Source organism: Aotus nancymaae, unplaced genomic scaffold (genome assembly GCF_030222135.1).
Source record: "Aotus nancymaae isolate 86718 unplaced genomic scaffold, 86718_ANA_hifiasm-v0.15.2.pri h1tg000004l, whole genome shotgun sequence".
Lineage (NCBI taxonomy): Eukaryota > Metazoa > Chordata > Mammalia > Primates > Aotidae > Aotus > Aotus nancymaae.
Genome location: NW_026988415.1, coordinates 37,698,446 through 37,711,927, shown reverse-complemented (window position 1 = coordinate 37,711,927; position 13,482 = coordinate 37,698,446). Strand labels below are relative to the sequence as shown.

The following is a 13,482-nucleotide window of genomic DNA, read 5'->3' as shown; positions in this document are numbered from 1 at the left end:
AGCTAGTGGTATAGTATGGTAGTGGTGGGATTTTAGGGAGAAGGGAGGGCTACTCATCTGGGAACTGCAATGAAAAGAAAGAAGTTATCCATTCTACCTACATGGGCCAAAGGAGAAAAATCAGTCACTACTTTAGAGGGCCACAGATGAAGCAGGCAAGGAGAGGTAGGTTGGCTAAGAACAAAAGGGTGAAGTGAATATTCAGAGAAGAGATTGAGAATACAGGGAATTGAACTAATGATTTGTCTGTGATTTTTGCCTATCCTGTTCTCTTTTCCTGGAATTTCCTTCCTTACCTTGTACACATAGAAAACTCTTCTTCCTCTTTCATCATCCAGCTCCTGCATTGCTGCTTTCCTGAAACTGCTATTGCAAAGATTACTAACTAGTGATCAGCATGTTGCCAAGCCCAGTGGAAGTGCTTGTCTTTACTGTACCCCTATAGAAAAGTGTCTTTCCAATGGAATTTTCTGTGGTGATCGGAGTACTCTATCTTTGCACTGTCCAGTATGGTGGCCATTAGGCACATGTGACTGCTGAGTACATGAAATGAGGCTGATGTGACTGAGAAACCAAAGTTTTAATTCTGCTTGATTTTAATTCATTTCAATGTAATTAGCCACATGTAGCAAGTGGCTACCTTATTTACTGGTCAGAGAAAGTAATAGAGCACTTAACATTATTGATCCTTTCCTTCCTGGAACTTGATATTCTCTTGACTTCCAGCACACCTCTCTCCTAGTTTTAGGATTGCCTCTTTAATTTTGTCTTTAATCTTGACTTCTTATGGATCTTTCTCCTTCTTCTAGTCACTTAACTGTTGCTGTTTTCCAGGCTTCCTCCTTGATCCTTTTCTTTTCTTTCCTTTTTTTTTTTTTGAGACAGAGTCTTGCTCTGTTGCCAGGCTGGAGTGCAATGGCGCAATCCCTGCTCACTGCAACCTCTGCCTCCTGGGTTCAAGCAATTCTTCCGCCTCAGCCTCCCGAGTAGCTGGGACCACAGGCACGTGCCACCACGCCCGGCTAATTTTTGTATTTTTAGTAGAGATGGGGTTTCCCCATGTTGGCCAGGATGCTCTCGATCTCTTGACCTCGTGATCCGCCCACCTCAGCCTCCCAAAGTGCTGGGATTACAGGCGTGAGCCACCGCGCCCGGCCCTCCTTGATCTTTTTATCACATTTTGTGGACTCTTTCTCGTTGATCATATCCATACCCCAAGCCCTGTTTCCAGGCCATCTCCCTCTCCTGAGTGCTAGACCTGGAACAGTCTATTGGAGACATCTGCTGGTGTAGTGGATTGGCATTCAAGTGCTGTCATGCCCCAACCTGAGCTTATCTCTTCCCTAAATTACCTCCTCTCAGTTACTGAAGTCATAGACCTGGAAGTTACTCTAGATGTCTCCTTCCTGTCTGATAAATCGCCAAGGCCTCTATGCCACTGCAATAGCATTTGAACCTGTCTTCAGTCTTGTCCCTTTCCAGTCTGTTATCCACACTGCTGCCAGAGCAGTCTAGGTAGCTGAAACATAAATTTGATCCTTTTATTCTCTTTGTTAAAACCTTTCAGTGGCTTTTCATTGTGTATAAGATAAAGGCCAAGTTCCCGGCATGGCAAATAAGGCTCTTCATGACCCAGCCTCACCTGCCTGTTCTTCCAGCTTCATCTCCTGACACATGTCTTTTCTCACAAACTTCTCTGCTTTCCAGTAACACAGAACTGCTTGTAATTGCACACAAATGGCATGCTGTTTCATGTCTTCACACGTTTTCTCAGGCTATAACCTCTGCCTGGAGTGTATCTTCCTTCCTTCAAGGCCCTGCCCCAACCCCTTCTGGTTCTGCAAAACTCACTTCAACTGTCATCCTCTCCAACTACTTTTCCTCAGTCTCCCTGTTACTTACTGCACTTACTATACCATTGCATCATTTACTTGTAAACCACAGGTAGTTCTCAAGGTCAGGGACTATGTTTGCCTCCTTCTTTCCACTGCCTGGCATAGAGTCTCACTCCCAGTGTGGACTCTATAGATGTTGAGTGAATGGGTACCATGAATAAGTGAGCAAGTTGAAGGAAGCAGGAAGAAGATTGAAGAATGGGATGCCACCCTGCCCAGTCTCATCTCCTTGGTATAAGTTCTTCATGGGTGGGATTATAGGATGAAAAAAGGGGCTCCTGGGAGGCCTATGGGGATCAGTCTTGATGGCTGGTGGTGCAATTGACTTCTTTCCCAGGACTCATAAAACTTGCTTCTGGCAGAAATCGATTTTAGAAAAAGCTATTATCTAGGTTTCCCCCTACCTTTACAGCTGACATGCTTCTCTCTTCCTGAGATATAAGATGCTAGCAAAAAATGCCACAGATTTTCTTAAAGTAGAAAAAGGTTTTATATGTTTAATTTTTTGAAAGTGCTTTAGTTTCTATTTTCCTTTAGAAGAAAACTAGTTTTTCACTGGGATTTTCCCACAGGCCACATGCAGGTATATAGAAAAGAGAATGATGTGTGTTTGCATGCAATTTCCATATATCTGTGTAGACTGGATCATCTATTCTCAGAGTACTTTCTTTTTTTTCTTTATTTTTTCAAAGAAATTGAATACTTGATCAACTTTTCAATGAAAAGAATCAACAACAGTGAAAGGCAGTGCCATAGTGGAAGTCATCCTTCATAGAGAAGATCACCTCTTTAAAAGATTCCCCCATCCTCTTCCAGTCTTTTATAAGATTTTAGATGGTTGTGGTCACCATGATAAAAAACAGCAGCAGCCATCTGCATGCCAGGATAGCTGTCGTATATACTTTTATATCTCTCTTATTCTACTCACCAGCCCTTAGAAGTAGATGTCACTCCCAATCCACCAAGGGAAAACAGACTTAGAGGGGCAGCACAGTTTGCCCAAGGTCACTCCTATGGGTGGTGGCAGAGCTATGATTCAAACCCAAGACTGGCTATCTGGCCCCAAGGTCTTTGTTTTTAAACTACTAAGCTGTGTCTTCTATCATTTGTGTATTGCTTGATGTTTTGAGTTTTCTCCTTGACAATACTAGCCATAGACAGATATATAGTTTGTCTGGCTGTCATTTGAATGGTAGTGGATTCTGTTGCACCATGTTGAGGTACCAACATTGTGTTATGTAACTGTCTCCCCACTGGGTTTGTTTCCAGTTTCTCAATATTAAAGATAGTGCAGGTGTAAATATCTTTGCGCAAATAAGGGTGGTTTGTTGGAATTTTTAGGTATTTGATGGTGGTCCCCAAAGTAGTAATTTTGAGCCAAAGGGTTATCATTTTATGATTCTCCAGAAAGTCTATACCAGTCTTTCACCCAAGCAGTGATTATTTTTGGAGTGCCCACTGTGTACCAGGTGCTGGACATGAAGAGGTAATTCAGAAACAGCCCCTCTCTCAGAGAACTAAGTCTGGTATGGGATAGATGATGCTACACAAAATGAATGCTACTAAAGTGGGGGTTTGGGCAAGGGGCAGTGAGAGCACTGAGAAACGTGTCCCCTGGTAGTATCTGTGAGTGTTCCTTTCCCTCTGCAGCACAGAGCAAGACAGGGGAGGAGCATGATGACTGGAGGGCTTCCCCGGCTGAAGCCTTGTCCTGGCTTTCCCCAGGGCTGGCTGCAGAGCTGCCTCCTGGCTGAGGACACCCCCTCCACGCACACACACTCGCTTGCTTTCCTGACACTGCTACCTGGCTCACGGGGCATGTCCCTGCTGCGCAGTTGCCACTAGAGGGCGCCGAGCAGAAAGGATGGAGGGAGGGGACACCCGTGACAACAGATTGGGGGCTTCAGCAGTGGGAGGAGCGACAGCCTAAGCACCTGTCGGTCTTTCAGGTCCTCTCTTTCCGTGTATGCTGGCCACAGCCAGGGTGACAACACTGTGCCCAGTCCACACTCATTTGGCAGACAGGAATGTATGCATACCCTAAAGGCATAGATAGCTCAGTGCATTTTCACACACCAAGTACTGTGCTAGACACTAGGAATGCAGAAGCGGCCTGACATGGTCCTTGACCCTGAGATGCACTTGGTCTAGTGGGTCGGACAGACAAAGGAAGAGACAGTCCAACTTGGTGTGCTGGAGGGCTTCACAAGTGGCAAAAGGAGCATTGAACTCGCTAGTGAGTCCCCTGGCAGTGTGTGAGAGTTCATTTTTTCAGTGCTTCCCTGTTGACTTTGGCTGTGACATTGCCCATATTCCAGGCTGGAATTTCTCCATCTATGAAATGGAGGGAATGATATCTATGTTTGCAAAGGTCCTTCAGACTCAGATGTGCCATGAGCCTAGAGCAAACCTGAGCTTCTCCCACAGAAGAGCCCCCACCCCTGGTCTCCACTTTAGTCTCTGAAGAAAGCCTCCTTTCTCATCTCCCCTCCACATGCTCTCCTTACATGATTTTCCTTGGCATTCTGCCTCTGGCCTTTTCCTTCTCTCTTAATACATGTTCCCATGACTTCAGTTACTACTGTGTGCTGATGACACCTACATCGACATGCTCGCCACCATCCTCTTCACTGAGTTTGTGACTCATATAATAATGAAAATAATCAGCATTTGCTAAATCCCAGATACAATACTGTAATTATGGTATATTATCTCATCTCTCCAACAATATTGTGAATTGGGCAGTGCCACCCCATTTTATAGGTGAGTAGAATTGAGTTCAAGAGATGCTGAGACTTTTGCAAGGCCCCAAAGTTGATAAGTGATGGGGCCAGGATTTGCAGACTTCTACCTGTTGAGCTTCACTGCCCATGCTTTCATCCATCACACTATATCCTAGAGTATGGGCAGCTGCCACAGACCTCAATTTCATGTCTAAACTTGGCCTCATTGTCTTCCTTCTGTTCAAATCTGCCTTTTCCTCTCTTCTCCATTGGAATAAATGGCACCATCAACCCAGTGATAGCCAAGCCAGAAACCTGGGAGTCTTCCAGGGTTCTTCCTCTCCCTTACCAACCCCTATCTCCCTAACAATCTTCTCCAATCTTCATCCACATCATGCTGATTTTTACCCCCTCTCCAAGCTTGCTGCTGTTGCCTTCCAAAGCCATTCATCCTGTTCTCTTTTTGGGCCCCTGCAGCAGTCTTCTTACCAGCCTTCCTGCCTTGACTCTGTCTGCTTCGGTCCATCCTCTGTACACCAGCCAGGGCAATCTTTTGCAAACACACATGTGATCACCTCACCTTCCTGCTTCAAAACTTCCACTGCTTTCTGTGACTCCACAGCAGAACTCAAAGCTGGCCACCCATGGGCTGAAATCCATACAGAAGACATGTTTTGCTTGGTCCATTGAGTGTTCTTAAAACATTTTGAATTAGTCGCCAACATTGGAAAATCAGGAAATTTCACATAAAAATTCATGTATATTGGCTTCTATTGCAAAAGTGAAAAAACAAAACAAAACAAAACTGGTAACTGTGGGTTCACATGCCTTCAGGGCAGTGGTTGGATGGAGCTGAGTAGTGGTTGCCCTCTTTAGAAGGGGTGTGGGCTTTTCAGTTTGACAGTCTCCAGCATCTCCTAGCATCTCTCAGGCCCAGGTCACACTCCTGTTTCCGATTATCTACCTGAAAGTTGGGGTATTTGAGCTCATGATCCTGGTGCATAGGATGAAGCCCAAAGCCCTCAGCATGGCTTCTAGTGTCCTATGTGTCCCAGCCTGGAGCAAACCAGCCCTGCCAACTTTTGAGTCTAGTACCTGCTACTGCCCAATCACACTCTCCCCTGTGGCCCCATGGAACTCTTATCCATAGTTCTCTGAATTGCCCTGCTCTTGTCTGCCTCCATGCAGGCCTGTACTTTGGAATTCCTAGGCCCCTCCTTAAGTCCTGTTTGTCCTTCTGGATTTTACACCAATGCTCGCTCTACCAAGAAACATTCTTTGTCCTCCTGGCTGAGTTTTGTTTTCCCATAACAGGTGGCACAGAGCTCAGTCATCCCACCAGCAGCAGTGTGTTGTAGTTGTTGACTGTAAGTCTGCGATTGCAGGGAGCCTGCCTTATCTTCCTATCCTCAAAGCTTTGCACAGGACTTAGAATACACAAGGTGCCTCATAACTGCTGAATGAATGGATAAATCAGTGAAAGACTGACTTGGGAAAATAATAGTCTAGGATGTGATGTCACCCCTAATTGCTTGGGGTGGGGGTTCTACGTCCCTTTCATTCTTGAGTACCCCCTCTGAGTCCGAACCCAGAGAGCTACCCACAACATCCTATAAACCATGCCTCCGTTCTCCAAGCTCTGAAATACATTCAGGCCTACTGGGATGGCACTTTTTAGCAATGATAGAGGGAAAATATATCATTTTTCATATCCTTGGGGGAAAGTTGGCAGATTCTTCAGTTATTTGAATAATAACGATGATAATGCCAGCATCTAACACTCATTGAGCACTTACATTGTACCAGACCCTGAACTAAGAGCTCTCAATATAGTTTTATTTATTCCTCCACCACTAAGAAGTAGGTAGTATTATTGTACCCATTTTATAGGCAAGTAAATTGAGATATAAGGATTTTAAACAACTTTTCACAAAGCACATAAGCGGTAGAGTCAAGATTTGAACTCAAATCTAACTTCAAAGTTGACATTCTCAACCACTACACCATACTTCCTCAATGACATTTCTCTTTAGAAACATGAGGAACTAAATGTGGGAATGAAGGCTATACATGTTACATATAACAGTATATATATATTATATATATATATATACTGTTATATGTACAGTAAGATTGCAAATATTAGTTTAAAAAAGAAAGAAAAAATCCTGAGGCATAGAGAAAATGACCAAAAAGACAAACTCATGTGAAATTTTTCTTTAATGAATACATACCACTTTTATGATTAAAAAAAAAGTCCTCCTTTTGCAATGACCCTAGAAACAGAGGGCAGGAGGGGGCTGGTTTGAGTACCCAGCTAATCAGTAGGGCTGTCTCTTGAGTAGTTGCCACTGATCAGTAGAAGGAACAGTCATCAGGCAGCAGCTGTGACCTCACTACCTGCACCCTCATGGTGCAAAGGAGAAGGGAGTCACTATTCCTGCCATTTCACCATCTCCCTTCTTCCTCCAGGTGCTTACACTCCAGAGCCCCTCAGCAGTTTCCGGTGGGCTCTTCTCTCAACTGGCCTCATGTTCTTTTATCACTTCAGCGTCTTGCAGATCCTCGGCCTGGTAAGTTTGGTTATATCCCCTTCTATCCCCTCTGTTTGCAGTTCTTCATAAATCTTGATAATCCTGGTTGGCGCTGGCGTATCACTTTGTTTTGAAAATACAAGATGCTAAAGGCCAGGATGTCAGATTGTTGTGTCTGGGTTGCTGATTTATGATTCACATCTTTGGCCTCTCCAAAGAGTTTTCTGAGTCTTTTAGTAATGACTGTTTCTTTCATCCCTGGGGAGGCAAGGATGCCTTTCACTCATGGCCACTTGGGTCAGAAACAGTGAGCTGCAGCTGGGAAGTGGTTTGCTGTGGAACCCATGGGGAGGCAGGACCCTAACCCTGGCCCTGGGCCTGGGAGAGTCTTCTGACCTTGGGTCTATCCTGGGCCCATTCATAGGCCTTGAAGCCAGGGCTCTTCTCTGAGTTTCAGATCCAGTAGAAGTGCGGTGTTGGGGAAATCCTGTGGCATTCTGGGGTGTTTAGAACTTCCTGGAGCGTGAAGAATGGTTGGACTCAGTAGCTAAGTTATCCAGAGCCCAAAATTGCTGAATGCAAGAGTGTATATCAGTGGCAAAATGAGTAGGAAGAGCTCAGGGCTGAGGCTGGGGGTCAGGAGACCCAAGTTCAAGTCCTGGTTCTGCCACTGCTCTAAATGAGTCACCTCACCCTTGAGGGCAGAGAATTCTCCACCTCTCTGTGACATGGTATAAAAGCCCCAACTTCCCTGAGAGGTGGTGAGGACTTGTTTTTAATGTGAACAGGCTTGAAGGGCTTTGGAAGGCAGCTGCCACACCTGTCCTCAGGACAGGTGTGGCACGTCTGGTTTTGTGTGTAAGCGGCAATAACGGAGCATTAGCGATGTGGAGCCTCGCGTGACCTAGCATGACTAGGGCGTGTGACCGATGTCCCTAACACCTTTGTAGAAGTAGTCACTTTCTCTTCTTCATTCTGGTGTATGGCGCTGCTCTGGTTTGCTGGGGGCTTAGTCTGAGCTCCTTGCCAAAATGTGATGCTTCCTGTGCTCTCAGGAGGAAGCTGTACGATGTTCACACCCTCACCTCTTGCTGCTCTCCACTGGGATCCCTACATACCATGCTTAGGCCATGCCTCCTATAAGGAGGGCTCCCCTCACCCCATTCCTCACCATAACCCCCCATCCATCTTTCATGAGTCCATTCAGGTACCACTTCTGTCATGAAATCTTCTCTGAGGACTCAGCCCCCATATTGTATGCTCCTCAGACGTCCTCATGGAGTATAAAATTGGGTGAACCCTGTCTAGTTTGAGGTCAGATGTAGTAAACCTTTGACCACCCACACTTGATTGATTGCCAATTACGTGGAGGCAGGGACCACGCTGTGGGTTGTACTTGTAGCCGATAACACCTCTCCAGGGACTAGGCATATAGTAGATGTTCAGGAATGGCAACAGGTTCTGGGCCCAAACAGAAGGCAAGACCGTAAGCGAAACTGAACAGCTTTTCCATGGGACAGCCCTTCCCCATCACCTCCAGAGGGCTCTAGCCTTGACTCACTCAGAAAACCAAGGGGAGTGAAGAAATCCCTTTATAAACAGGTGGGGATTGGTCAATCCCTCCTTGTCTAGTCCCCCATTAGGTAGAGATGGCTGAACTGGCGGAAGCCAGAGAAAGCCTAAGGATGGTGAACGCTTACTCTACCTCCCTTGTCCCTGCAGGTCACCGAAGTGAATTTGAACAACATGCTGTGTCCGGCCATCTCAGACCCATTCTACGGCCCCTGGTATCGCATCTGGGCCTCGGGACACCAGACTCTCATGACCATGACCCACGGGAAGCTGGTCATCCTGTTCTCATACATGGCTGGGCCCTTGTGTAAATATCTGCTGGATTTGCTCCGGCTTCCAGCCAAGAAAATAGACTGAAGGTGCTTGTTTTTTTTTTTTTTTCTCCCTGAGGAAGCAAGTCCCAACTTGACTTGGAGAACACCCAGTTCTTGATGAAATCATGGGAGAGGGCAGTAGGATGTGTGGTGTATTTCTTTTTCCTCCTTTCTGTCCCTTCTACCACTCTTCCTTCCTCAGCTCTTCTCCCTAGGATGTCTCCTTGAGCCTGGCATGTAGTGCTGGGCGTTGGATTTTCCTCCTTCCCTTTGGCTCTTTCTCTCTGCTCCTAGTGGCCTTACATGGGGAGATCGCAGTCAGTGGCTCTTTCACTCTGCTTGTTGGTGCTTTAACAACAGCTGGTTGAGGAGAAAGGGAACAACAAGTAGTAGTTTTTTTTTGGCATCAAAGCAATGAGATTGGGTTGCACTTCATTTCTCCACTGCCAGGGATCTCCAGGCTTATGCTGGCATCCCATTTCGTCTCCAGCACAGCCCTTACCATAGGGGACTGAGGCCTTGTTTCTATACCAGCGGGAAGCCCAGAGCGGAGGGATTTCCCAGCTCATGGTCAAGACAGAACCAGCCAGATTCTTTTCATTGGTGTCCCATGACTCAAAGCAAGTAGCCAACCAGCCACCAGGATGCTCCCTGGGATGGGAGGGGGGGAGGGCACCACCCAGCCCAAGGGCTAGATTCCATTGAGAGAGTTGGAGATCTATTGCAATCACAAATCCAAAATGAAGAGGGTCAAGATATATATACTAGGCAGCACCCTGTGTAAATTCTGCCTGTGAGAGCTGAGAACTGATGCGCATCCCAATCAGAAGTGAGCATAGAAAACTGTGATTTGAATCATATGCTCCATTTTAGGTAAATGTTGATAATAGATACCATTTTAATCTTGAGTGCCCCTTCAATGTGTTCTCTCTCCCCGCCTCGGTCCCTCCCTTCCGCCGCCCAGGCAGCTTCAGGGAAGAATGAGCTGGAATTGGCTGGTTGGTTGTTTTTTTGAGTTTGGAGAATCCTTGCATCAGGGCCCACTTCTGGAAGACCGTGTAGATCCATTTCTTGGCTTTACAGGGAATGCCAGCATCCTGGGTCTGAGGAGCTATAGCTGTTGCCAGTGTTGTTTCCCTAGGGCCAGGTTTCTTCAGCGTAGTCAGACTCAATGTTCAATTGTTTAATATGGGCGACATCACATCCTCTTCATCCTTTCTACCCCAAAATCCCATGTCTAGGTTGAAAGGGGGCTTCCAAGGAATTACGTCCTCATGGGCGGAGGTTCAGGTGCTCCATAAAGAGGAGCTTTTGTTGAAGGACTTCAGCTCAGTTATGCACAGACCTCAAGAAGGCAGGCAGTGGCTGGACATTGCTGACTCTGTGTTGACTTCCACTAGGAATAGATTTGCTTAAGAACAGAAAAGATCATTTGGTGACTTTGTCTGATGAGCTTCCCTTCCCCTCTCCCACTCTAGGCAACACAGTTGACCTAGGCCAGTTCAAGTATTTCCAGTTTGACCGTAGTAGACCTGCACTGAGCTTCAGTGCTTCAGTGGTCATTACTGTAGCAAATGGACCTACAGGAAGCAACCCTGGGAGGGACCGTCCTTCTGCAGAGACCTGCGGGCATTGAGGCTATCAGTCCCCAAGGCTTGGGGAGCAGGAGGGGAGAACACCAAATGCTCTTACTACCCTGAGCTCCTTTTGATGTGTAAGCTTTGTTTTCGGCCCTTTTTGAGGGCAGGGCCAAGCTTTTCTAAGTGCCTCTTACCCTAGGGTTGCCCTTTAGGAGAGGTACCTCTTGAATGGCTGGATTGGCCCTGCCCATTATCAAACTGCTACATGTAGGAATGGCAGATCCGAGGAAACATAGAAGGCCTCAGTGCCCCATGGCCTCTTTACAAAAGGAGAAGTCGGAAGGGGGTTGTGGGAGGAGCCCCTGGGGGCCTGGCCTGTCCTCCACCAGAGCTTGGAGTTGCTGCCAGCAGAGGATCTGTGCCTCAGCTGAGGACTAGCCTTGGAATGTCAGGCAGTGTGACTGTGTAGGCCCTCTCCTCCTCCTCGTTTCTGTGGCATGGCACAGGTTGCCCAGTAGCTTGAGCTTTCCCCATGTTGGCATGCCTCCACAAGCTTACATTTGCTCTGGCTACAGCTCAGCGCCCCATTCTGGAGGGCACTTTCTGGTGCTTGGAAGGAGAGAAGAAAGCAAAGGCCACATGCCTGGCATGGCCAAGCCAGAGACAGATCCACCTGTCAGGGGAAGGAAGACGTGAAGGGGACATGCAGGGCTTTAGGGGCCAGACTGGCTCAGAAACATGTAGGTTGAAAGAACAGAGGTGGCCCAGTCAATAGACTTCACAGGGAGCCATGGCCTGTATTTGAGGCATTGGGGAGCAGCAGGCATCTGAACTGGTCTGAATCTTACTCTTTTCTTGGGCCAAGCCAACATGGAGAGAAGGAACCCAACCAGACCCCTGGCAACCTGCCTTACAGGGTAGCCCCCATATCTGCCCAATGCCGACCCTCTGCTGCTCCAGCTTTGGTACAAGAGTGAGGGAGAAGCTGGAGCTTGCACCCAGTAGCCAGTGGGCCTGTCTTCCCAGCTCCTCCTCAGGGCTTTGCTGTCAGTGCCGAGCCGGTTCGCCAGCCAGATTTCGATGTGCCATTTGCCAGCGTGTGGGAGCTCTGCGCATGTATGAGGGTGTTTGTAGAAGAGGGCAGTTTCCTTTCAAATGGCCTCAGAAAGGGAAAAGAGTGGTCCCTCCAGCCCCCAGGTAGCCTTGACCAGGGATGTGGGCCAAGGAGTACAGTCTGTGGAGCTGGCCAACTTGTGGCATCCACTCCGAATAGCAGAGACCCAGTCACGCCGACTTTGGGTCCTCCCGGCCCTCAGTATTTGGTTTTGTTCACCAAAGATGATCTGACCCACCTTCCTCCCAGAGGCACAACAGTAACATATTCCTCTGTCAGCCTGTGAGGGCATGCGGGGTTCTGAAGCAACAGACTCAGTCTCCCCAAGTCAGCAATCTCTCTCTTTCTCTCTCTATCTCTCTCTCTCTCTCTCCCTCTCTCTCCCTCTCTCCCTCCCCCTCCCTCTCTCCCTCTCTCCCTCCCCCTCTCCCGTGGAGCATTCGTAGAAGCTACTTGCAGGGTCGCTGGGCTAACTGAGGTGATCAGCGAACTTTACTGTACAGTACCTCAGTCTAGCTGTCAGATCATCCCTTTTGCTGTAGCCTATGTTGGGGTTTTTATATTTGTGATCATTGGTAATTCAGTGTCTTATGAAGTGGGCACCGCTCCCCACAGAGTGCAAGTTGTCAGCACATCTCTGTGCACTGGTTGTTGCACAGGGCAGTGCCCTGTGGATGAGCTAGGTGGCTCAGGGGGCAGCAGAAGGGCCCTTTGCCCCAGTCCCTCTGCCAAAAATACTTCCCTGGATTTGTAGATGTTGACCCAGAGTCATCTGTCCCCTCCTGAAAAGGATTTTCTTACTGGTTTCTACTGAAGGGGAGGTAGGGGAGGAGGAAAAAAGGACCATGTGTGATGCTCTCAGAGAAGACACTGATGCTGATTGTGGAGGGTTTCCTGCAGGCCCTCGTGGACTCCTCGGCAAGGCCCCAGGCTGGGAAGGGGTTCCCCCCACTGCCCATCCTGCCTGCTCTGTGCTGGGTAGAGTCAGTGACAGGGAGGCAGCCCTCTTCTTATGTATGTAGAGTGAGCTGATTGGGGCTCAGGAAAACCTAGTCGCTTGTTGCTCTTGTCTGTGACATTTTTGTACACTGGTTTGCTCCTCATGGCACGAAACAGACAAAACCCCATGAAAAACAAAACAAAAGTCATTTCAAAACAAGCTGTTGTTTTGAAAACTCTTGCTTTCTTTTGGTGTCAGTTTTGTGTTTTGTTTTAAAGATTCCTTCATTTATATTGGTGTTACTGTAGTGAAGAGAATATGATAGGCTGATCTGTAATGGTTTCTGTCAGGAGCTTAGCAAATGCCTCTGCCCCTCTTTCCCTACCCCTATCCTTCCTCGATTTCCAGTTGGGATTGCTATGCACTGGGCAGACCCCTCACTGTCTCCCCTGAAACCCCACACAGTGGCTCTCTTTAGAACCAGTCTTTGTACTCTTCCTCAACAGCAGCAGGGTAAGGCTGGTTCTTGCGTGCTCTGTGACCCCACCAGTTTGCTCACCTCTTGGGGCATTTTGTAATGTGTTTTCTCTGTTTTGTAAAATCTCTTGATTGTAATGAAATGGTTTCTGCAGTTGCCTTTGGAAATAAATGGTCATTAATTTGTTTACTTAGCATTCTGCATTTTAGTCTCAAGTGTTCTGTTGTTGGAGATCCTTGAATGAAAAGGAACCCTCACCATGGGACTTACTTACTGCTATAATGTTTTCTTCATTTACTGTTAATTAGAAGATTTATGAGACCCAGGAGTCC

The 13,482-nt window shown here is 47.3% G+C and overlaps 2 protein-coding genes across 13 annotated transcripts in view; both read left to right on the top strand.

Moving 5' to 3' along the window:
* The window catches only part of TMEM164 (transmembrane protein 164), a 182,098-nt gene extending 173,013 nt beyond the window's left edge, over positions 1–9,085 (top strand). For all 12 annotated transcript variants that reach the window (XM_012451724.3, XM_012451733.3, XM_064361767.1 and 9 more), the window contains 2 exons: positions 7,091–7,191; positions 8,875–9,085. In XM_012451724.3, the coding sequence (XP_012307147.1) occupies positions 7,091–7,191; positions 8,875–9,081 (308 nt within the window). In that variant the 3' untranslated portion in view covers positions 9,082–9,085. The remainder of the gene's footprint in view (positions 1–7,090; positions 7,192–8,874) is intronic.
* Positions 9,086–11,554: 2,469 nt separating this feature from the next.
* LOC105716876 (uncharacterized) lies at positions 11,555–13,351 on the top strand. Its single transcript, XM_012451735.3, is given in 2 exon segments — positions 11,555–11,611; positions 11,613–13,351. Coding segments are annotated over 2 exon segments (462 nt in total). The 5' UTR covers position 11,555; the 3' UTR covers positions 12,019–13,351.
* Positions 13,352–13,482: the final 131 nt, after the last annotated feature.